At 43.6% G+C, this 25,056-nt stretch overlaps 1 protein-coding gene across 2 annotated transcripts in view; it reads left to right on the top strand.

Moving 5' to 3' along the window:
* Positions 1-25,056, top strand: part of khdrbs2 (KH domain containing, RNA binding, signal transduction associated 2) — a 521,774-nt gene that overhangs the window by 188,461 nt on the left and 308,257 nt on the right. For both annotated transcript variants that reach the window (XR_010016971.1, XM_063040191.1), the window contains exon 3: positions 20,767-20,883. Coding sequence is in view for 1 of the 2 variants with exons in the window: in XM_063040191.1 (XP_062896261.1) it covers positions 20,767-20,883 (117 nt within the window). In the remaining variant the exon portion in view is untranslated. The remainder of the gene's footprint in view (positions 1-20,766; positions 20,884-25,056) is intronic.

Raw genomic sequence — 25,056 nt, 5'->3', positions numbered from 1 at the left:
GCTAATACTCTGTAATCCTACTTTAGAAAGTAGAATGTAAGACAGAAACACAGGGAAATCTGCAGATGCTGGAAATCCAAGCAACACATACCAAATGCTGGTGAAACGCAGCAGGCCAGACAGCATCCATAGGAAGAAGCGCAGTTGACGTTTCGGGCCGAGACCCTTCGTCAGGACTAACTGAAAGAAGAGATAGTAAGAGATTTGGGAGTGGGAGGGGGAGATAGAGATCCGAAATGATAGGAGAAGACAGAAGGGGGGAGGGATGGAGCCAAGAGCTGGAAAGTTGATTGGCAAAAGGGATACAAGGCTGGAGAAGGGAGGGGATCATGGGACGGAAGGCCTAGGGAGAAAGAAAGGGGGAGGGGAGCACCAGAGGAAGATGGAGAGCAGGCAAGGAGTTATTGTGAGAGGGACAGAGAGAGAAAAAAAGGAAAAATAAAAAAAGATAAATAAATAAATAACGGATGCGGGTAAGAATGGGAGGAAGGGCATTAACAGAAGTTAGAGAAGTCAGTGTTCGTGCCATCAGGTTGGAGGCTACCCAGACCCCCTTTCTTTCTCCCTAGGCCTCCCGTCCCATGATCCTCTCCCTTCTCCAGCCTTGTATCCCTTTTGCCAATCAACTTTCCAATTCTTAGCTCCATCCCTCCCCCTTGTACTCTTCCCCTTCACCCCACCTTCTCAATCCAGCTTCTTCTCCCTTCCTACCCACTCTTGATGAAGGGTCTCAGCTCGAAACGTCGACTGTTTTATTCCTCTCCGTTGATGCTACCTACCTGCTGAGTTCCTCCAGAATTTTGTGTATGTTGGTCTGAATTTCCGGCATCTGCAGAGTCTGGTGCCATGGGCATATAGATAGTTCTGGTCTGCGACTGAGGTTCCAGAATCTTGCAGTAATGTATGAATGAGAGATATGCAAATTTCTGGTTAAGCAATCCTTCATTCTGTCAATTTTCTACATTTTGCTGATCACCCTTTACTAAATTGATGAATAGAAACTGATGCCATTCCTTTCTCTCTTCACAAATTTCTCACACTTAGATGAGGCACTGTGGTTCATTGCCATTGGTTTGGCAATAAGAGCAGAAGGAAATCATCAAAGCTCTGCAGTGTCCCTCAGAAAGAACTACTGCCTGCTTCGAGTAATTGTTTATGAACCATACAGCCAGTGGCCACTTTGCTAGGTAGCTCCTGTACCTAATAAAGTAGCCACTGAGTATATGTTCGTGGTCTTCTGCTGCTGTAGCTCATCCAGTTCAAGGCTCAATATGTTGTGCGTCCAGCTGTGTTGGTCTGTACACCACTGTTGTAACGTGTGTTTATTTGTATTAATGTCGCACTCCTGTCACTTGAACCAGTCTGGCCATTCTCCTCTAACTTCTCTCATTAAAAAGTCGTATTCGCCCATAGAACTGCCACTCACTGGATGTTTTACTTCATTTTTCACACCACTCTCCATAAACTCTAGAGACTGTTGTGCTTGAAAATCCCAGGAGATGAGCAGTTTCCAAGATACTCAAACCCCATGTGGCACTAACAATCATTTCATGATCAAAGTCCCTTAGATAACCTTTCTTCCCCGTTCAGATGTTTGGTCTGAACAACAAATGAACCTGTTGAACATGTCTGCATGCTTTTATGCATTGAGTTGCTGCCAGATGATTGGCTGATTAGATAGCTGTACTAACGAGCAGATATACCTAATGAAGTGGCCACTGGGTGTACGTCAAAGCCATGAGTTATCAAATGTCAGCTTCCATTGTTTCCATGTTTTTATTTTTATAGTGTGACTTGTCTCTGAAGGAGTAGTTTGATTTGAAAGAGTGATGCGAGGTGGGATGGCAGAGGCTTACATAGCGTAGCAACACCAGCTTCAAGTAGTGAGACCACAGTTTCTGTGTGTGCTGTATGTACTGTGACCAATTGCAATGCAGTCGAATCTGTGATCCAGCTGTTTGGAATGCCTGACTGTTTGGCATGCCTGACTGTTTGGCATCTGGCTCACCAGGTCAAGTTTGCTACACTCTTCTTGAACTTATTGAGACCCCAGCTCCCACGCTCCTTCCCCCGTCCCATAACCCTAATTCCCACACTTCCTTTCCACACGGGAACCCCAATTCCCACACAGGAATCCTGTTTTTTTTTTAAAGATAAGAGATTAGCTTTATTTGTCACATGCATAAATAGAGAGGATGTTTTCAGTAGTGGGGCAGTCTAGGACCAGAGGGCACAGCCTCAGAACGGAGGAATATCCATTTAGAACAGAGATGAGGAGGAATTTCTTTAATCAGAGAGAAGTGTAACTGAAATTCATTGCCACAGATGGCTGTGCAGAAAAGTCAATGGGTATATTAAAGTGAAGGTTGGTAGCTTCGTGATTGGTAAGGTTATGAAAGGTTATGGAGAGAAAGCGGGAGAGTGGGGTTGAGAGGGATAATAAATCAGCCATGATGGAACAGCAGATCATACTCAATGAACCAAACAACCTAATTCTGCTTCTATGTCGTATGGTACTGCATTGAAACACTCTTCCACTGCCAACATAGCATGGCCACAACTTACTAACACTAACCTGTATGTCTTTGGAATGTGGGAGGAAACTGGAGCACCTGGAGGAAATCTGTGTGGTCACAGGGAGAAAGTACAAGCTCGTTACTGACTGCTGTGGGAGTTGAACTCCAATTTTACAGCTGGCGTTACACTGTTGTGCTACTCTCTTCCCACTCACCAGGATCCTATTTCCTGCACTTCCTTCTGATCTCTTGCAAGGAGTCAGTGTAACAAAGGTGCAACTCCCAGCTGGCTCTTTTAGGGCACTTTTCTCAGCATACTGCAAAGCAGTGCTGCTTTCAGTGTATGTTTGGTCAATTGGTAGAATACTCAGAGTGCATTTAGTACACCAAACAATGCGTTCAGTTGGTATCCAAAATCTTGGGCCTTGTTAAAATAATAGCAAGAATAGGCATAAGGTACAGGAATGCAATTAGGTCATCTGGCCCATCGAGTCTGCTCACCATTTGATCAAGGCTGATGTATTTCACTCTCAGGTCCATTTTCTTGCCTTCTCCCCGTAATTAAGAACATATCATCTTCTGCGTAAGATATACCCAAATGTAGTACTTGGCCTCCACCGCTGCCGTGATAATGATTTCCACAGGTTCACCACCTTCTGGCTAAAGAAATTTCTCCTCACCTCTGTTCTAAAGGGATGTCCTATTCTAAAACTGTACCCTCTTGTCCCAGACTCTCCCACTATTTAAAACATCCTCTCTACGTCCAATCTATCCACACCTTTTAATATTTGGTTGGTTTCAATGCAATCTCCCCTCATTCTTCTGTAGTCCAGTTAATACTGGACCAGAGCTGTCAACGCACCTCAAATATTAACCTTTTCATTCCTAGGATAATTCTCATAAACCTCCTCTGGACCGTCTCTAATCCCAGCATATCATTTCGTAGTTATGAGGCCCAAAACTACTCATAATGCGCCAAGTGTGGTCTAACTATTGCCTTATAAAGCCTTGTCAGTGTTGTGGTGTAGTGCAGCTCTGTGGAATAGCAGTAAGCACAGCTGCCTCGCAGGGTATCAGAGGTTTCAAAGGTACATTTAATTTCAGAGAGATGTATACAATATACATCCTGAAATACTTTTCTTCGCAACCATCCATGAAAACAGAGGACTGCCCCCAAAGAGTGAAAGTTAAATGTTAGAACCCCAAAGTCCCCCCCCCAGCTCCCCTCCCTGCTGTGTGTAAGCGGCAGCAAGCAACGATCACCTCCCTCCCCACCAGCCTGAGGAGACATAACAAACAACTCTCGGGTTTATGATGTTAAAAGTCCATTGCATCGCTTTTTCCAAGTTCTGTGCTCAAAGATCTCAGGTCTTTGGGTACACAGCCTTAGATCTTCCGACTTCCACGACACACCGATCTCCTGCCAGGACACTGACCTTTGACCCCCCCCCCCCCCCCAATCTCCAGAGGCACAAAATCTTGGACCTCCGAAGGTGAGCGAAGCTCTTCGGCCATGCCTTGGCATGTTGAATAATGGCCAGTCATGAAGCCTCAAGAGCGGGTCTCATTCCTGAAAAGAACTGTAGTCAGTGTGTAACTCCAGGTCAGCGTCTTCAAAAGGACCCTGAAAGGGAAAAATAGGGATACTAAAGATAGAAATAAGGTCCGATTCTTACCTGGGGTGCTGCATGTGTGGAGTTTGCATGTTCTCCATGTGGTGTATGGGCTTCCTTTGGGTGCTCCCAGATCCCAAAGATGTGCTTATGGGTTGATTGTCCATTATGCATTTTTCTGTATTGTTGGTTGAAGAAAAGTAGATGGACATGGGAGAGATAGTAGATGAAGCGGGATCAGTAGGCAAGTCAATGATGTAACCTGATCGGCAAATGGTCTAAAGAGCATATGAGAATTTATTTTATGGTGAAAACAGATTCAGTGTTAACTTTTATTAGGAGAGTTAGATATATTTTTCATGGTCAAACATTTATGAGTTGTAAGATTAATTGGAGAATTCTTTAAAAGACCAAATGACTTAGAGCTGTGTTTTATGTTTTAGCATGTTTAATGAATTTACAGTCCATGTACACACACGTATAAAGTTTTTTAGAGTATTGAATATCATTGCATTGCGTTATGTGCTCATTCAGCTTTGAACAAATATTAGTTTGATCATTGAATAAAATTCTGCATCACACTGTCTGATGCTGCTGTCAACTTGGAGAATCTTTACTGAGTTCCTAATGTGCAAAAAGGCCATTTGCCAAAAGGTTGTTGATGTAAGATAAGAGTCTAGGACTGCTTAAAAATAAATAGGGTAGCAGATATAAATTTCATATAAATGAGAATGCTCAATGAATTGAAATCATATTTTTCAATATCGAAGTACATTTCTTAGTAGAGTGGTGTGATATTGGATAGTGGTAATAGCTATAAAGAAAGCTTGCAGCACATTGGACTTCATAAATCAAAGTATTTAGTACAGGAGATTGTCTGTTATGTTGATGTTGTATAAGGTATTGGTGAGGCTGAATTTGGAGTATTGTATGTAGTTTTGGTCACCTACCTACAGGAAAGATGTAAATAAGTTTGAAAGAGTACAGAGAAAATTTACAAGGATGTTGCCAGGACTGGGGGACATGAATTATGAGGAAAGACTGAATAGGTTAGGACTTTATTCCTTGGAACGTAAAAGATGGAGGGGAGATTTGATAGAGGTATACAAAATTATGAGGGGTATAAATAGGGTAAATGCAAGCAGGCTTTTTCCACTGAGGTTGGGTAGCACTACAACAGAAGTCATTGGTTAAGGGTGAAAGGTGAGAAGTTTAAGGGTAATATGAGGGGTTAACTTCTTCACTCAGAGGGCCGTGAGAATGTGGAATGAGCTGCCAGCACAAGTGATGCATGCGAGCTTGATTTCAACTTCTAAGAAAAGTTTAGGTAGGTACTTGGATGGTAGGGGTATGGAGGGCTATGGTCTCGATGTAGGTTGATGAGAGCAGGTTATTTAAATGTTTCAGCACAGACTAGATAGGCCAAAGGGCCTGTTTCTGTGCTGTACTTGAGTCAATTATGATGTTCTCCAAAGGGATTGTCTTCTTTAATGGAGAACTGTGGTGGGGATGCCAGTACATGCTCATCCACCACACAGTTCTTGACAGATTGGTGTCAGGGTCCGGTGACATGGAGTGCAAAATGACTGGGGTCCCTTCATAGCCTCTGGTGAATCATCTTTCACCTGCTCCTCTGTTGAGGACTTGGTTGGTTCCCTCTTTGTCTGGAGCTTCCCCACTGACCTCACCACTATGGGTGACTCTCCTAGGAGCTAATCTTCAGACAGCATTGCTCCTGAAATCTCAGGAGCTCACAAACCTCTCTCCACCATGACAAGGTGACGATCCGAGGAGAGGTGGAGCCATTAGGGTAGAAGTGAACAACAGTTGGAACCAGACCGTGGTGGGGGGGTGGGGGTGGTTGGTGAGGAGGAACGCAGCCTGTATGTGAAATGGGTGGATGGAACCAGAAGGTTGAAAGGGGTGAAAACAGGTGAAGGGAAGGGTGGTAGTCCCTACTTAATTATGTGCTACAGAAGCCCAAACTATTGAGCAACACACACAAAATACATAGTGCAGAACATCATCCCTCCCTTGCTCGACCTGTGTTGTTTGTACTAACATGTACAATTGCGACTGCTCACTCTCCCCCTCAGGAACTTTCTGCAGTTACTCTGAAACGTGGGTGATCCTCCCAGGAGCTAAACTCCGGGCAGCATCCCTCTCAGAATTTCAGCAACCCACAGTCCTCTCCACCACGACATGGTGACAATCCTCTCAGAAGAACATTGGATAGTGCTTACACACTCACTTACAGAATTTAGTTCCTTTTATTTCATTTACTCTTTGTAAGATTTCAATTAGTATTCTCATCTTCACAGCAGGTCTAATTAAAAGATATCCACCCCGCATTAGTTCTGGATGTAATACTTGCTAAAGTTCTACAGTATTTGAAATAAACTGCAGCTTAGCAGTTTTGCAGTCTCTAATTTAGTGGAAAAAACCACAAAAGAAAACCTTCACGTCTCCATTAATAATTGCAGCTCGTAAGTGTGATGGTTAGGGAAAAAAAACCTGTGGAAGATTTCAGGAATCATTGCAGTTGTACTATTCTTCAGAATGGAGGCAGAGAAATTTGGGAAAGGGGTTTGGGAAATTAAGTTGGCAGGGCTGTGAAAATTGTTTGTCCTGTACTGCTAGGTGATTTCTGCACCCCTAATCTGTGTTAATTTTATTTATTTCAAGATATAGTGCAGAACAGGCCTTTACAGTCCAATGAGCTGTACCACCCAGCAACCCACTTATTTAACCCTAGCCTAAGCACAGGAGAATTTATGATGACCAACTAATTGGTAAGTCTTCAGACTGTGAGAGGAAACTGGAGTACCAGGTGGAAATCCGTGTAGAAACAGGGAGGAAGTACAAACTCCGTAAAAACAGAGATGGAATTGAACTCGGAACTCTGATGCCCTGAGCTGTCATGGCCACTACACTAGTGTGGCTCCCCAGAACTAACACATCTGTAGTGCGGGTTTCCACGTTGGCTGTTTCAATTATTCAGTAGCTTGTCTTCTAAGCTAGCTTGACCCTTGGTCTTTGATTAATGAAATCATGTTTCATCTTCAGAACCATGCTTTGTTCAGTGCCCTTCTCTCTTTGTTATGGGACCACAGGTCACTGAAAGCTAATAAGTTTTTGAAAAGTTATATGTGTTGGGCAACGATGGTGTCATCTGTCACAGACTGACAGAGCAGAAACACTGAGGTTCAAAGTACCATTCGCAGGTAGTATGGCACCGTAGATAGCCAGAAACCAAGCGCTTAGCACAACACTTGACAGTGCTAGCGATCAGGGTTCAATTCCCACCACTGGCTGAAAGGAGTTTGTACCTTCTCCCCGTGACTGAGTTTCCTCCAGATGCTTCGGTTTCCTCCCACATTCCAAAAAGTCGTACAGGTTAGGGTTAGTACTCTAAGCTGTGGCCATGCAATGTTGCTGCTGGAAGCATGACAACGTTTGTCAGCTGCCCCAAGCAGTTCCTCAGACTGCTGTTCATTGATGCAAAGATTGCATTTCACTGTATGTTTCGATGTTTATGTGACAGATAAAGCTAATCTTTATATCCATTATTTCACAAATTCATCTCCCTTTGTTCTGTAGGATCATTTAGCATAGAAGAGGCCCATTTCCTAGTTCAGTAAATAGCATGCAAACCTCAGAATCTACCTTGTTATGATCTTGCACCTTACTGTCTACCTGCACTGAACTTTCTCCTAGCTGTTGCACATTATTCTGCACGCTGTTAATGTTTTACTTTGATCAATGCACTGAGTAATGAACGATTCAAGATTCAGCATTCCAATTTATTTATCACGTGTATATTGAAACACAGAGTGAAATGTGTTGTTTGGTTTAACAATCAACATACCCAGGTGTGTGCTGGGGGCAGCTGCAAGTGTTGCCACACATTCTGGCACCAGCATATCATACCGTCAGTGCTCAGCAGAACGACACAGAACACAACAAAACAGAGCATAACAAGCAACAAAACAAAGGATTGGATTTGTATGAAGAGTTTGCAGACAAGCTTTTCGCTCTACCTTAGTACATGTGACAAACCCATAAACCAATTCTGTTTCCATTTGTCCATTGTATGCAGTGCTGGCTCTTTGAACGAAATGCACAGTACACTTCTTAACCATAAAACAAAAGGCCAGTGTACTTGGAGAATCTGCAGGAATACTCGAGGTAAGATAGAAATAGAAATCTCAACAGGAGGAGTTTGCTTTATTCATTGGCTTGTTAAATGCTCCATTAAAGGGAGACAAGAGTTTGTATTTCACAAGCGTTCTTTTATGACTGAATGACATTCCAAAATGTTTGCAACGAATCAGCTTCTTTTGGAGACGTCACTTTTGCAATGCAAGAAAAGCCACTGTCAGTCTGCACCGAGCAAGGTTGTACAAGTGAGTCTATTATTGGCCAAAGAATTTGCTTGTCATAGAGCACTATAGCACAGAAACAGGCTCTTCAGCCCATCTAGTCCATGCCAACCAAGTCTTCTGCCTCACTGCATTTTCCTGCATCTGGACCGTAGTGCTCCATATCCATCTTCTCTGTGTACCTATCCAAAATTCTCTTAAATGTTACAATTGAACCCACATCTACCATTTCCTCTGGCTGCTCATGTCACACTCGCACCACTCTCTGAGTGAAGTAGTTACCCCTTTTTTTCCCTTAAGTATTTCACCTTTTGCTCTAAACCAGGGGTCTCAACCTGGGGTCCATAGATCCTTGCTTAATGATATTGGTCCATGGCATAAAAAAGGTTGGGAACCCCTGCTCTAAATTTATGACCTAGTTCCCTCCAATTTCAGGGGGAAAATGTGGCTGCATGCATTCACCCTATGAATATCCTTCATAATTTTGTGTACCTCTATAAGATCTCCCCTCATTCTGCTAGGCTCCAAGGAATAAAGTCCAGATCTATTCATCTTTCTCTTAACTCAGGTCCTCAAGTCCTAGCAACATCCTTGGAAAATCTCCTTGCACTCTTTCAAGCTTATTGATATCTTTCCTCTTGATAGGTGAGCAGAAATGCACAGAATAGTCCAAATTCAGCCTCACCAACATCTATACAACTTCACCATAGCATCCCAACTCTTCTACTCAGTGTCCCAATATGTCACGCACTATCTTTATGGCCCTCTTTACTTACTGTGGCATGCAAAAGTTTGGGCACCCCAGTCAAAATTTCTGTTCCTGTGAGTAGTTAAGTGAGTAGAAGATGAACTGATCTCCAAAAGACATAAAGTTAAAGATGAAACATTCTTTTCAACATTTTAAGCAAGATTAGTGTATTATTTTTGTTTTGTACAATTTTAGAGTTTAAAAAAAAGGAGAGGAGCATCATGCAAAAGTTTAGGCACCCCAAGAGATTTGAGCTCTCAGATAACTTTTACCAAGGTCTCAGACCTTAATTAGCTTGTTAGGGATATGGCTTGTTCACAGTCATCGTTAGGAAAGGCCAGGTGATGCAATTTTCAAAGCTTTATAAATACCCTGACTCCTCAAATCTTGTCCCAACAATCAGCAGCCATTGGCTCCTTTAAGCAGCTGCTTAGCACTCTGAAAATTAAAATAAATGATGCCCACAGAGCAGGAGAAGGCTATAAAAAGATAGCAAAGCATTTTCAGGTAGCTGTTTCCTCAGTTCGTAATGTAATTAAGAAAAGGTAGTTAACAGGAATGGTGGAGGTCAAGTTGAGGTCTGGAAGACCAAGAATACTTTCTGAGAGAACTGCTCGTAGGATTGCTAGAAAGGCAAATCAAAACTCCCGTTTGACTGCAAGAGACCTTCAGGAAGATTTAGCAGACTCTGTAGTGGTGGTGCACTGTTCCACTGTGCAGCGACACCTGCACAAGTATGACCTTCTTGAAAGAGTCATCAGAAGAAAACCTTTCCTGTGTCCTCACCACAAAATTCAACATTAGCAGTTTGCAAAAGGACATCTAAACAAGCCTGATGCATTTTGAAACAACTCCTGTAGACTGATGAAGTTAAAATAGAACTTCTTGGCCGCAATGAGCAAAGGTATGTTTGGAGAAAAAAAAGGGTGTAGAATTTCATGAAAAGAACCCCTCTCCAATTGTTAAGCACGGGGGTGAATCGATCATGCTTTGGACTTGTGTTGCAGCCAGTGGCATGGCGAATATTTAACTGATAGAGGGAAGAATGAATTCAACTAAATATCAGCAAATTCTGGAAGCAAACATCAAACCGTCTGTAAAAAGAAAAGCGCTGAAGATGAAAATAGGATGGCTTCTACAACAGGATAATGATCCTAAACACACCTCAAAATCCACAATGGCCTACCTCAAGAGGTACAAGCTGAAGGTTTTGCCATGGCCCTCACAGTGCCCCAACCTAAGCATCATCGAAAATCTGTGGATAGACCTCAAAAGAGCAGTGCATGCAAGACGGCCTAAGAATCTCATGGAACTAGAAGCCTTTTGCAAGGAAGAATGGGTGAAAATCCCCCAAACAAGAATTGAAAGACTCTTAGCTGGCTACAGAAAGCGTTTACAAGCTGTGATACTTGCCAAAGGGGGTGTTACTAAGTACTGACCATGCAGGGTGCCCAAACTTTTGCTTCGGGCCCTTTTCCTTTTTTGTTATTTTGAAACTGTAAAAGATGGAAATAAAAAAGTAATCTTGCTTAAAATATTAAGGAAATGTGTCATCTTTAACTTCATGCCTTTTGGAAATCAGGTCATCTTTTACTTGCTTAGCTATACACAGCAACAGAAATTTTGACCAGAGGTTCCCAAACTTTTGAATGCCACTGTATAACGCCACTTTCAAGGAATTATGGAACTGTGTTCTCGGGACCCTTTGCTCTAATGCACACTTCAGAGCATCACCGTCAGTGGATAAACACTGGCATCTTCTTTGGTTTCCGTCGAAATCCGATGACAACGTCCACTCCTTTAACGGTGAGATCTTTTACTATACAGTCCTATCCTGGACCCACAAACTCTATGGCAGGTGGTAGTGGTGGCAACCATGGCTGCATTTCTCCTGGCTCTCTTCTGCTGTCTTCTGGTTGTTCCTTCCATCTCCAGAATACGGACCCCGCCCCTACACAACTGTCGCCAAGTAGTACGGTCAGCAGCAACCTCCTGCAGGTCCTTGGGTCTGATCTTACACTTCCTTAAAGCATTCTTCATCTGATCCTTATAGCACTTCTTCGGCCTTCCAGCTGAGCGTCGACCATGATGTAGCTGGCCGTATAGCACTCTGCTGGGTAGCCAACATGGGGGCATATTTAAGGGATAACACCCAGGTACTTCTTTGGAACCATGCTCAGATCTGTCATTTCAGAGGACACATGGGATTTGGATTTAACTTTCTAGCTGAGCAATACCACTTCTGGTTATACAGTGGCTATATTTTATTAGGAGTTGGAGAAGATTTGGTACGTCACCAAAGTCTCCAGCAAAATTGTACAGATGTCCCGTGGAGAGCATTCTGACTGTTTGCTTCACCATCAGGTTTGGAGGTGCCATTGCACAGGATCCTCACCACCAGATTTCTGAATGGTGTGTGAACCCATCGATAGATAACTACTTTTTTTCATCCCAGAGGAAACTGCATGAATGTTACCTCACTACTCTGTTCTCCGTTTGCATGGCAAACTTACTTATTTTCTTTTTTTATTGACCCTCATAGTAATTTATTTTATGTATTGCATTGTACTGCTGAGCAAAACAACACACAGAATGTGTCAGTGATAATAAGCCTGATTCCGATTCTGAGCTGGAGTCCTCAGGAGTGTGATTTGTCCTCCTGAGGTACTGAGACGGCAACCCTGGACCGGGTGCAGAGGGGCACGTGGTTTATGATCAATCGTCGTTTCTGCTTCACCATTAAATTGAACAGCTTTCACTTCCTATCAGCTCTTTCCACTCTGAGTACAATGCTACTGCTCACAGACACCAGTCACAATTAGAATTCCCCTCAATCAGCAAACCTCCCAGCCATTTTCTGTTCCTCGCACCAACATTAATTAAATTCTTGGCAAGCTGAACTGTGAGCTACCCATCATAATGAGAGACACTGAAGCTGGAGAAGGCATTCGGGCCCTGTATCTGCCCTGCCAATCAGTAAGATGATGGCTGAGCTTTCAGCACAGCACCACTTCCCCGTGCTTCCCTCATGTCCTTTGACTCTCTAATATCTGAAAATACATCATCCTATTTTAAATATACTCAGTGCCTGAGCCACCTCTTGCAAGGAGAATTGTAAATAATCACTGCCCTTTTTGTGAAGAAATGTTTCCTCATCTCATTCCTGAATGGCTGGCCTCCAAGTCTGAGACTATGAGTTCCAACATATCTCTCACCCCCGCCCTCTTTCCAATTTCTAGACACTCCAGCCAAGGGGAACATTATCCTGCATCTCCTTTGTTTGTCTCTGTAAGGATTTGTGTTTCTGTGAGACCGCGTTGTGTCCTTCTAAACTTTAGAGACTAGTTTAGATACAATCTGCTCATCTCTCTGCACTGAATTAACATTATCATTATGTGCTGTGTCATGTGACAGGGCAGATCATGGTCTTTTGACCATGGTTGATTTTAGCAAAATTTTCAACAGAAGTGGTTTGTCATTGCCTTCTTCACTTCACTGGATATCCCCTCCAAATTCCAGGAACCAATCTGGCCAATGTCTGTTAGCCTCATTCTATCATATGTTTTTTGTGAAGATAGATAAAGATTAATTTTACTTGTCATGTACATCGAAGCATACAGTGAAAATGTTTGTGTTAAGGGCTAACACAGTCCAAGGAGGTGCTGGGGGCAGCCCATAATTGTTGCCATGCCATGTTTCCCGTGACAACATATCATCCACACAAGTTACTAACCATAACGTGTATGCCGTTGGAATGTGGGAGGAAACTGGAGCACCAGGAGGAAGCTAAGGAGAACGCACAATCTCCTTACAAACAGCGGCAGGAACTGAACAAAGTTCTTCCAATCACTGCCACTGACGGTAACCACTACACTACTGTACCATACAGATTTTATACCTGATGCTGTTGGGATCTTTGGGAACAGAGCTCAGAAAAAGCGACGTAACTGACTTCTAACATCGTAAACCAGCGAGTTGTTTGTTATGTCTGCCCGCTCGCTGGGGAAAACGGAGACTCCTCCTTCTCCCTTATTAGGGAGAGAGGGAGTCTATGGTACGTCGAATGCGGGGTGAAGTGCAAAGTCTTTGGGGTAACTGCAAGTCTGTGTCTTTGCTATTGCTTTACTCATGCTTGAGTGCTTGCTGGTGGGTGCTGATGCTTTTTTTGCTGGTGGAGGGAGGGGAATCATTGCTTGCTGCCACTTACGTGAGGGAGGGGAGCTGGGGGGGGCTTTGGGGTTCTTATGTTTAACTCGTTCTTTCTTTGGGGCACTCCTCTGTTTTCGTGGATGTTTGAAGAAAAAGCATTTCAGGATGTATATTGTATACATTTTTCTGACATTAAATTGAACCTTTGAACCTTTGTTGGTCTCTGAGCAACTTTTATTCTCTAGCTGCCTTGACAAAAATGTACATTAGTATTGGTTTATTAGTGTTGGCTTATTATTGTCACATGTACCAAGTTGCAGTGAAAAGCTTGTCTTGCTTGCTTTTTATACAAATCAAACTATTACACCGTACAGTGAGGTAGAATAAGGTAAAACAATAACAATACAGATTAAAAATGTAAAAGCCACCAAAAAAGTACAGTGCAGGTAAATAACAAAGTGCATGATCATTTGGATAGATTGTGAAGTCAAGAGTCCATCTTACTGTATAAGAGGTGCATTCAATAGTCTGATAATAGTGGGATAGAAACAAAAGGGTAGTGTTCTTGGAGAATTTGGTACGTGCTTTCAGCCTTTTGTATCTTCAGCCCAATGGGAGTGGGGAGAAGAGAGAATGTATGAGACGAGTGGGGGTGTTTGATTACGCTGGCTGCTTTACTGAGGCAGTGAGACATATAGACAGAGTCCATAGAGGGGAGGCTCGTTCCTGTGATGTGTTGAGCTGTGTTCACAACTCTGCAGTTTTATGCAGTCACGTGCAGAGCAGTAGTCATATCAAGCCGTTATGTGTCAGGAATCATCCAGTGAGCAAGTTTCAGTGATATCTGTAGAGGCCATTCTACCCTTGCCTTGACTCTGTCCATTTACCTGCCTTTACCCCATATCAAAGTTGAATTTATTAACATCACAAGTACATAGGTGCAATGATAAACCTATATTCAACAGCATCAAAGGCATATGGCATCAGCTACGTAACATTCACAAGAAAAACATCAATTATGCACAATTTTTACAAGAACGAACACAATTGGAGTAAAAAGAAATGCAGTGAAGTGCCAAGTGGTCATATTATTGCTCTACTGGGGGGGGGGGGCAGGTTACTTCAAGAACTGAATGTTTGAAGGGAGGTAGCTGTTCTTGAAGCTGGTGGTGTGGGACAAGGGTTCTGAACCTCAGAATCAGGTTTAATATTGTGAAATTTGTTGCTTTGAAGCAGCAGTACATCGCAATAGATAATAAAAAAATATAAATTACAGTAAGTATATAAATAAAACAATGAATTAAATAAGTTGTGCAAAAAGAGAGGCAAAATGGTGAGGCAGTGTTCATTGTCCATTCAGAAATCTGATGGGACTGTCTTGAAATGTTGAGTGTGTGTCTCCAGGCTCCTGTACCCACTCCCTGATGAGAAGAGGAAATATCCTGGATAATGGGGATCCTTAATGATAGATAAGACCGTAAGATACAGGAGCAGATTTAGACCATTTGGCCCATTGAGTCTGCTCCGCCATTTCATCACGATTGATCCATTTTTCCACTCGGCCCCAGATTCAAAGATTCATTTATTATCAAAGTATACAACTTGAAGTTCTTCTTCTCCGGGTAGCTATGAAACCAAGAAAGAAGAGAAAAGCAGCATGTTCATCGACTCCCAAAAGTCCCTCTCTGTGCACAAAAAACGAACAACATTGGACAGGCACATCAACACCCAAGTCCCCCCTCCTGCACAAAAAAACAAACAAAACAGAACAGGCACATTGACCCCCAAATCCCCGTACCGATACCAAAAAAAAACCAAGATAGAGCCTGCAAAAAAACACAGAATATAAAAAAATATGTAAGACTGAAAAAAAGTCTGTAGCCCAAGTCCATATCCAGAACGCAGGAAACCTGGGCAAAACTGTGTGGGCCCAGGGGTAGATCTTTCCCTATCCATAGCAGAGCCATCAAAAGACAGGCAGCTAGCACTCACCCCACCACACTCGCCTCGATGCTTCTGTCTCCCTTGTCACTTCAAGCGGCAAACAATGGAATCTTTGATCGGTGAAATGGAGTCGAACAACAGCTTAAACCTCGTCCCTCGTCCCACCACTAAATTCGCACACGCTGCCTCTGTCTCCTGAATTCCTCTCAGAGACTGCAGAGCGCTGAAGCACCCAAACAATCTCTAAGCTTCCTCATTCACTTCCATGTTGCAATCTCCCTTGTCGCTTCAGTCAGTGAACAATGCAAGCTTTAACCGGTGAAATGGAGTTGAACATTGGCTCGCAGTCTCCTGTGGTTTTGAGCCATCGCCATTTGAAGGTGTCCTTGATGCTGGGGAGGCTAGTGCCCATAGAGGGGAGGCTCGTTCCTGTGAGCTGGCTGAGTTGACAATTTTCTGCTGCTTTTCCAATCCTGTGCAGTGACCCCTCCATACTAGATGGCGATGCCACCAGTTAGCATGCTCTCCACAGTACATTTGTAGAAATTTGTCAGTGTCATTGGTGACGTACCAACTCTCCTCAAAATCCTCATGAAATATAGCCACTGTCATACCTTCTTTGTAATTGCATCGGTATGTTGAGCCCAGCATAGATCCTCAGAGATGCCAGCACCCAGAAATTTGAAACTGCTCATACTTTCCACTGCTGATCTCTCTATAGGACTGATGTGTGTTCCCTTGACTTCCCCTTCCTGAGGTTCTTGGTCTTACTGATGTTGAGTGCAAGTTTATTGTTGCAACACCACTTAACCAGCTGATCTTTCGTGTTCCTGTACACCTCCTCGTCACCATCTGAAATTTTGCCAACAATAATTGTGGCATCTGCATATTGATGGGTACTGTTTGAGTTGTGCCTAACCACACAAACATGGATGTAGAGAGAGTAGAGCAGTGGGCTAAGCATACATCCTTGAGGTGTGTCAGTGTTGATTGTCAGCAAGGAGGGGATGTTATTTCTGATCCACACAGACTGTTGTCTCCCGGTGAGCATGCCAAAGGTGCAGTTTCAGAGGGAGGAACTGAGCCCCATGTTTTGGAATTTGTTGATTAGGTCTGAGGATATGATTGTGTTGAATGCTGAGCTGTAAGCAATAAGCAGCAGACTGACGTAGGAATTACTACTGTCCATGTGATCCAGGATTGAGTAGAGAGCCAGAGAGATGGCATCCGCTGTAGATGTATTGTGGCAATAGGCAAATTGCAACTCATTCAGGTCCCTGCTTAGGCAGAAGTTAATTCTGGCCCTGACCATCCTCTCAAAGGGCTTCATCACAGTAGATGTGGGTGGCACTGGGCAATAGTCACCCTGCTCTTCTTAGGCACTGATGTGATTGTCGCCTTGTTGACTCAGGTGTGAACCACCAACTACAGCAGTGAGAGATTGAAGATGTTCTTACTCAGACCTGCCAGTCGGTTGGCACAGGTTTTCGGAGACCTATCAGGGCCTGACGCCTTGTGAGGGTTCATCAGATGCAGCAGGGATACAGGTGTAGTTTCATTCTCCCTTTCAAACCTCCTGCCCGCTGGTAGCTGCAGAAAGATCACTTGGCTAAAGTAGTAGGGATCTTTGATCATGGACGTTTCCTTCTTGAGGCAGTATCTTGTACATACTGCAGATGGTGGGGAAGGATGTGCCAGTGAAGTATTGGGCTGATTTAAATACTGACCGTAGTTTCTTAGGTTCCTGTGCATTCAGATAGATGAACTGGACCATAATGTAATCAGTCAGGCTACTTGGAACAGCACATCTGTAGAATTTTGGTGGTGTGCTTGTTATAAGCCAAACCATTCCCTTACACTGGGCCCCACACTGATTACTAGGGAGATAGAGCATTCCATTGGACTGAACACAGACAATGGTCCCTGCCTGAACTGTGACTAACCCTCTCCCAGCCCTGAACTGCCAATCCACGGAGTCAGGAGCCTGAGGGCAGATGTCGGGGCTGTGCCGTGATAGTGTCGTGTGGCAGGTGGAGCAGATCACTTGGCACAAATTTGGTGAGTGTAGGATTTATCCCAAAGTCGGTGCCAGGACTTAGCCTCTGGTTAGTGTCATGAGTAAGCAATCCCTTGGTTTTTTCGAATTGCTGATGTGGGATCTTACTGTGTATACTGAGACTGACGCCCCCCCCACCCCCATTCCCTGTAGTACCACAGTTGACTGTCCCTCAGGTGCATTGGCTGTGACATCTACTGGTATGATGAGGCCAAACTCAGGTTGGAGGAGCAACACTTCATATTCCTTCTCAATAGCCTCCAACTTGATGGCATGAACATCGATTTCTTTAACTTCCAGTAATATCTCTGCCCTCTCTCCTCCTCTCTTTTTCTATTTCGCCTTCTGGTTCATCTCCTGTCAGATTCTTTCTTCTTCAGTCATTTACTACTTCTGCCCGTCACCTCCCAGCTTCTTACTTCATTCCCCCCTCTCCTACCCACCCACCTCACCTCATCTTACTCTCTGGCTATCTTGTACTCTATCACCTCACCCTATCTTCTTATTCTGGCTTCTGCCTCCTCCTATTCCAGTCCTGATGAAAGGTCTTGAGCTGAACCATCAACTATTCATTCCTCTCCATAGATGCTGCCCGACCTGCTGAGATCCTCCAGCATTTTGTGTTTTGCTCCAAGCAGAACTGCTGGCTTCTCATCGGAAGATCTGGATTGTTACACCCTTTGAATTGCAAGGTTAAAAAATAGCCAGCCTGCTTCTCCGTTTGATAAGCCAGTATTGTTTTCTCTCTAAAGCAGCATAGTGAGTGTGCAAAATTGATTTAGTTGAGTTCATTGTTGCTTTCTTGTGATATGCGAGCTGGGCTATTTTAAAAGTTGGAATGGTTTGTTTTTTGCCTCAAGCTTTGTTAGGATTATTCAAGATCCATCAATCATACCCTTAACTTATTATGTCTATGTTTTATCGCTGGCAGCAGATGAACTTAGAGACAGAATGAGTGGTATAATAATGGTGTGGTTTGTATGAAACATTGATCTGCTTCTCATAGATACAAGTTAACTTTGCCCTTGCGGCAAATGCCAACATTTAGGCATTATGGGTTACAACTTTCCATGCACTGTAAGGACCCTGGTTCCATAACTGGAACTGTCTGGTCCTCTTACCCTCCAATAGTGTGAACATTGCTCTTTGAACAGTTGTCTAATTCTCTTTCAAAAGATGTATGCACAGTCACATGAAAAAACACACACACACACACACACACACACACACACACACACACACCACTCCTCCAAATTCCAAAGCCTCAAAATAGCCCAAGTCTCTAAAAAACATTTTCTGAACCTGGTGGTGTAAGTCTTGAGGCTCCTGGACCTTCGTAATGGCAGCATGGCCTGGGTGGTGGTACAGTATTCCTTGATGATGGATGCTACTTCCCTGTGACGACGCTCCATGTAGATGTGCTCAATGGAGGGCTTTACATGTTAGACAGGGCCGTACCCGTACCCACTACTTTTTGTAGGATTTTCCATTCAAGGGCTTTAGAGTTTCCATACCAGGTTGTGATGCAGTTGCTGCACATCTACAGAAGCCTGTCAAAGTTTTAGATTTCATGCCAAATCTTCACAGACTCCTGAAGAAGTAGAGGTGCTACTGTGCTTTCTTCATAATTACACTTACATGCTGGGCCCAGAACAGGTCCAACGAAATGTTAACACCCAGGAATTGAAAGTTGCTGACCCTCTCCACCTCTGGTTTCTTCCTCCTGAGTCAATAATCAGCTCCTTGGTCTTGCTGACATTGAGTGAGAACTTGTTGTTGTGGGATCACTCAGGTTTTAAATCTCCCTCCTATATGCTGATTTGTCACCACCTTTAATTTGGCCAACGACACTGTTGCTGTCAGCAGACTTGAATATGGCATTGGAGTTGTGCATGGCCACACAGTCATAAGTGTAAGTGTTAACATACCTATTAACCTACCAACCCACACTCCTTTGGGATAAAGGGGCATCCAGAAGAAACCCATGCTGTCAATGGAAGAGTCATAGACTTCTATAGCAGAGAAACAGACTCTTTGGCTCACTTAATCCATGTTGGCCTAATCTTCTATTTACCCCCAGTCCTTTCACCCTGAACCTATAACCTCTCGTTTTAGGCTCATCCTACCTGAGGGGAGAAGGCCTGCATATATTCAGCCTATCTTTATCCCTCATATTTCTGTACACCTCTATAATGTCTCCCCTTGTTCCCCTGCATTTCAGGGAATAAAGTCCTAGCCTACTGTATTCAACCTTTCTCTCTAACTCAGGTCCATAAATCCCAGAAAAATCCTCGTACTGTAAATTTTCTCTGCACACTTTCAAGCTTAGGTAGGTAAAAACCATAAACATGAGATAACCTGAAATAAAAATGTTTGTTGGGTATTAACAGGAATAAAATCTAATGGTCCAGAAGTATTGCTAGGCAAGCACCAGCAAAGTCCCATGGGTGCTGGATTACTGGAGTTCTTATTATTTCTGTCTAGTTTAATCTCATACCATGACATTTCCTTAATATTAAGTTTTTTTTTTGCACTTTGGTAGAGAAAGCAGCCATCAGTGATGTATATAGCACCTGAGACCTCTCCTCTGCCTCAGGAGATGACTGTGGCTGGGGATGCTGGTGTAAGGTCAGGTTGTTGGGACCATGATGCACAGGCCTCTGTACCTCTGTGCTGATTGGTCAGATCAGGGAAGGTGCTGACCTCAGTCGATCAGGAGTGAGCAAGCAGACCAGAGGAGGAGTGTGCAAGATTTGGCAGTGTGATGTATTGGGAAGGGAATGGGTTACAGGGATTGTATGGAAGAATGTCAGGTGAGTCAGGGAGTCTCTAATGTTATTTTTAATATTTGCACGATTTGTCTTCTTTTGCACAATGATTGTCAGTTTTTGTTGTTCATAGTTTTTCACAAATTCTATTGCATTTTCCTGTAAATCCCTGCAAGAAAGGAATCTCAAGGTAGTATATTGTGACGTATGTGTACTTTGATAATAAGTTTACTTTGAATGTTTGAACTTTGGAAGTACCTTGTGAATACCTTGACATTGCCTACAATGTTGACTGCTGGTACAAAAGTACTGTAATTTTTCCAGTGAAACAGTGAAGGAATTTCACATGCATTCAGCTCAGCGATCATGTCCAACTTGCCAGACCATTGTGTCCGGTCCATTTTCAGGAGTTATCAGAAGTGATTTTGAAATGATGGTCTTTGTGTTTTGTTCTGTGGAAGTCTATTTTCAGACAATCAAGGTTGTACTGTGTTATCCATGGGCCAATATGAGTGCTAGCTCAAAGCCCAGAACCTTTCAGCTGAGATTTTCCAATCTGTGAAACACGATTTTTCTCTTTTTTTTTGCAGTTTAATTTTGTGGGGAAGTTGCTGGGACCTCGAGGCAATTCACTGAAGAGGCTACAGGAAGAAACAGGTGCAAAAATGTCCATCCTGGGCAAAGGATCAATGAGGGATAAAGCCAAGGTGAGGCCGTATCTGACGGCAAATTAGTGCGATGGTTCTTTTCCGTGAATGTGACCTTCCCTTTCCAAAACAGACCATTTTTCAGTCCTGATAATAGTCTCAGCCCGAAACGTCGACAATTTATTCCTCTCCATAGACGTTGCCTGATGTGCTGTTCTTCAAGCATTTTAGGCCATAAAATATAGTAGCAGAATTAGGCCATTTGGCCCATTGAGTCTGCTCCGCCATCCCATCACGGGGTTCCTCTCAACCCCATTCTCCTGCCTTCTCTGCGTAACCTTGAACACGCTTACTAATTAAAAACCAATCAACCCCAGCTTTTTGTGCGTGTTAACTACTACTACTACGTCGACTCAGGCCTAGGGGGCCGGCGTCGGGCACGATGACGGACTCTCCGCTTCTCCCTCTCCCTCATCAGTGTGTTCAGTTCATCTACATTAGCTGCGCGGCTGTCTTCTAGGAACGTGTTGACCATAGTCTAGGGAGGGTGCCCAGGGTTCATCCTCCCGTGCTTGGGCTCCCATATGATGACTAGGCTGGCAGGTAGCTCAGGGTGGCATAGACAGTGCCCCGCTAGTTGCAGTCTTCTCGCCTCGATTTTAGTAGTGAGCATCCGTAGGTCGTTATAGAGCTCGACGTTCGTCATGTGCTGTTGCCAACACACGTCAAGAGCCATCCGGAGCATTGTGTATAGCAACCGTCTAGAGACTTTCGCATAGTCTTGGTGAGTGTCCACGTCTCGCATCCGTACGTGAGAATGGACTCTATGGCTACTATGAAAATCCTCCTTTTAAGCCCTCTGGTCAGGTTCGACCTAATACCTAATGTGGAATTCAACAATTTCACGTAACTGATGCTTCCGACTGATCGGAGATTGAGTGCAATAAAGTTGGACTTCACCTAAACTCTAAAAAGACAGAGTACATGGCATTTAACTGCAACGAAGGTACTCTCAAGACCGTAAAGAATGATACCATTAAGTAAGTCTTTGACTACAAGTACCTCGGGTCAAGAATGATGAGTTCGGAGAAGGACATAAAGATATGGAAGGTTAATCAAGATTTACAGAATCTCTTGTGTTTACAGTTTTCTGGTATGCCCAGGTTTTCAGTGGGAACCATAGATTGCAGATGCTGGAATCTGAAGTAAGAAATATGGAACTCAGCAGGACTGACAGCACCTTTGAATGTTTCAGGTTGAGACCCTTCATCTGGACAGAAAGGGTAGACAAAGGATAGCCAGTCGAAACAGGAGAGGAGGAATGTGAGGAGCAAGAGCAAACAATAGGTTGTTCCAGATGAGCGATTTTTTTTTAAGCATGAGAGTCCACCAATGCTGGAAATCAAGAGTTGCACACACAAAATACTGCAGATCAGACAACATCTAGAGAAAGACAGTCAACGTTTTGCAATGAGACCCTTCGTCACGACTGGAAAGGAAGGGAGAGGAAGCCAGAATAAGAACATGGGGGTAGCGGAAAGAATCCAAGCTGGAAGGTGATAGATGAAATGAACTGGGTGGGGGAAGAGGGGATGAAGTGAGAAGCTGGGAGGTGATTAGGTGGGAAAGCTAAAAAAGAATGAATCTGATAGGAGAGGAGAGAGTGAGGGAGAAATGTTGAATAGTTTGTAAACATAAGAGAGATGTTTGAGATAAGGTGGAACTATTCCACAAATGAATAAATATTCCGATGTTAAATTACCTATCTAAACTTGTGCCATTAAGTTGTCAAAAATAATTCAGCTACAAGAGCTGTTTGGAAACATTCTCTGAACAGCAAATATTTAAGCTAAAGTCATCAGTCTTTGGTTCTGTTTACCTAGTAAAACTCAGCAATGTATCTCATAGAGATCGTAGCATTTTTTTGTTTATGTCACTAACAGGACTGCAGTTAGATCTGAGAGTCTGGCCTACTGCTCTGGCTTACCTCTCTTCTCTGCTGGGTCCTCTGCATCTGGTGTTGACGTAGGAGAGATAGATTATAACCTGTGGTCCTCGTTTCTCAGGAAGTGAGCATCACTGACAAGGCCAGTGTTTATTGCTCATCTGTATTGCCCTTGCCCAAAGGCGATCCTGAGCTTCCAGTTGCCTGTCACTTTAACTTACAAATGTTGCTTTGTCCTGTGTCTCTGTGACCTGCATGGTTTTAGTTCAATATAACGTAAGCTTGAGGAACAACAACTAACGTTCCTTCTGGGCACAAGGCAGTCTTCCATACCTATTGTGGAATTCAACAATTTCACGTAACTGATGCTTCCGACTGATCAGAATTGGAAAGGTTGAGCAGTTCAGAAGCTTGGCACTGAAGTGCAACCATTCATTGCAGGAGAGCCCTTTGCAAACAGATGTCTAAAGCCTCTTCATTTCTCAATGAACTCTTTGCAGTGATGGTAAACAGTTTAACAGTTCTCAGTTAAACGGCAGCTTTCAGATAATGGCCCAGAAGAAATGCAAGCATCTGACTTTTGGAATTATGAGTTTAATCATCTTTACACCCCTTGTAAGAGTCTTCATATAATTCTCATTAAGGAGATTTTCCAGACAGAGTTAACGATCAGGCGAAGCATGCTATGAATCCAGTAGTCAGACAATCAGTCGGATTTGACAACACAATGTTCCAGTCTATTACTGTTTGCTGTAATGTGCCTGAGTGTGTTATGGCACCAGACTAAGGTCCTAAAACTCAGGCAAGTGTATATTCTCAGCCAGGCTGGGGGAATAGTTGATGGCAAAGAGAACAAATGTTGGGTTTATCCTGCTACTCTCCTGTTTTGGCTGCATGTGTAGCTGTTGTTGTTCATGAAAGCATTTGTGAGAACTCGTCCAGTACACCCCATGCGAGGCAGGCATTGTGTTCCAATGAAGCAATCTGTGTCATGATTTTCTACAAAGTGAACCCTTGACGAAGTTGACAATATTTGTTTCTTGGAGAGACTTAGCAGGTCAGGCAACATCTACGGAAAGGAATAAAGAGTCAACTGTGGTGAAAAATAAGGAGTTGATGTTCAGGTTGAGACCCTTCATCAGGGTTGCATGTGGCTGTGGGCCTGATGAAGGGCTTCAACCCAAAACATTGACTCTTTTTTCCCCTCCGTAGATGCTCGCTGACCTGCTGAGTTCCTCCAGCATTTTGTGTGTGTTACTCTAGATTTGCAGCATCTGCAGAATCTCTTATTTTCAATATTTATTTTTTCTCAATTTGTATTTATTTAGTAAGCTTTTTCCTCACATAAATTCTGTAAGAGTGAATCTTTATTCTGTATCTCAGTTTTGTTGGCAGTGAGTGATTTGTGACCTTCGTAAGAATTAACTTCTGTTACCCAAACAGCGGGGGTACGCTGTTTTCAAAATGTCTTCTGTGGACTTGGCACTACAGACTGACCTAGGCAAGTAGAGGCACTCTCTTTCTCGCAAGCTGTGCCAGCCATTGCTCCAGGGGTGGAACATTTATAAAGAAAAAGTTTAACTTTGGTTGTTACATGTACATTGAAACATCAAAACTGGCAGTGAAATGTGATACTTGCGTCAATGACCAACCCAGCCTTCAAGTGTCGCCGTGCTTCTGGCCCCAACATAGCATGGCTACATACTGTACGTCATAGTCAAAGAGCACCACAGAACAGAAATGTCTTTGGAACTTGGGATGAAACTGGAGCACCCAAAGGAAACCTATGACGTGATGGGGAGAATGTGCAAACTTCTGCAGACACTGGTGGGAATTAAACCCCGAATGCTGGTGCTATAAAGCATTACATTAACCACTATATTAACATGCTGCTCTTGTTTCTCAGTTTAAAGTGGAGCTTCTGCCTCATAGCTCCAGCGACTCAGGTTCAATCCTGACCTCTGGCGCTCTCTGTGTGGGGTTTGCATGTTCCGCCTCTGATCACATGGGTTTCCCTGATTCCTAAGCCCATCCCAAAGATGAGGTGAATAGTTAGACCCCTGTGTAGGTGGGTAGCGGGAGAGACACAGGGGGTGGTGTGGAAGCAAGTGAAGAATGGGAATAATGGTACAGGCAGTCACCGGGTTATGATCAGGGTTCCGTTCCTGAGAATTGGAACTGACTGGGAGTCGAAAATGAACAAGAGCAGTGTGTGGGTAAGTATACAGAAAGAGCGAGTGATGGGAGAGCAGGCAGGCAAGGGAAGAGCGGCCTTCAGCCCTTCTCAC

This window comes from Mobula hypostoma, chromosome 2, assembly GCF_963921235.1.
Source record: "Mobula hypostoma chromosome 2, sMobHyp1.1, whole genome shotgun sequence".
NCBI classification, from domain to species: Eukaryota; Metazoa; Chordata; class Chondrichthyes; order Myliobatiformes; family Myliobatidae; genus Mobula; species Mobula hypostoma.
The sequence above is the reverse complement of the archived record's forward strand: the minus strand, read 5'-3'. Positions and strand labels throughout refer to the sequence as shown.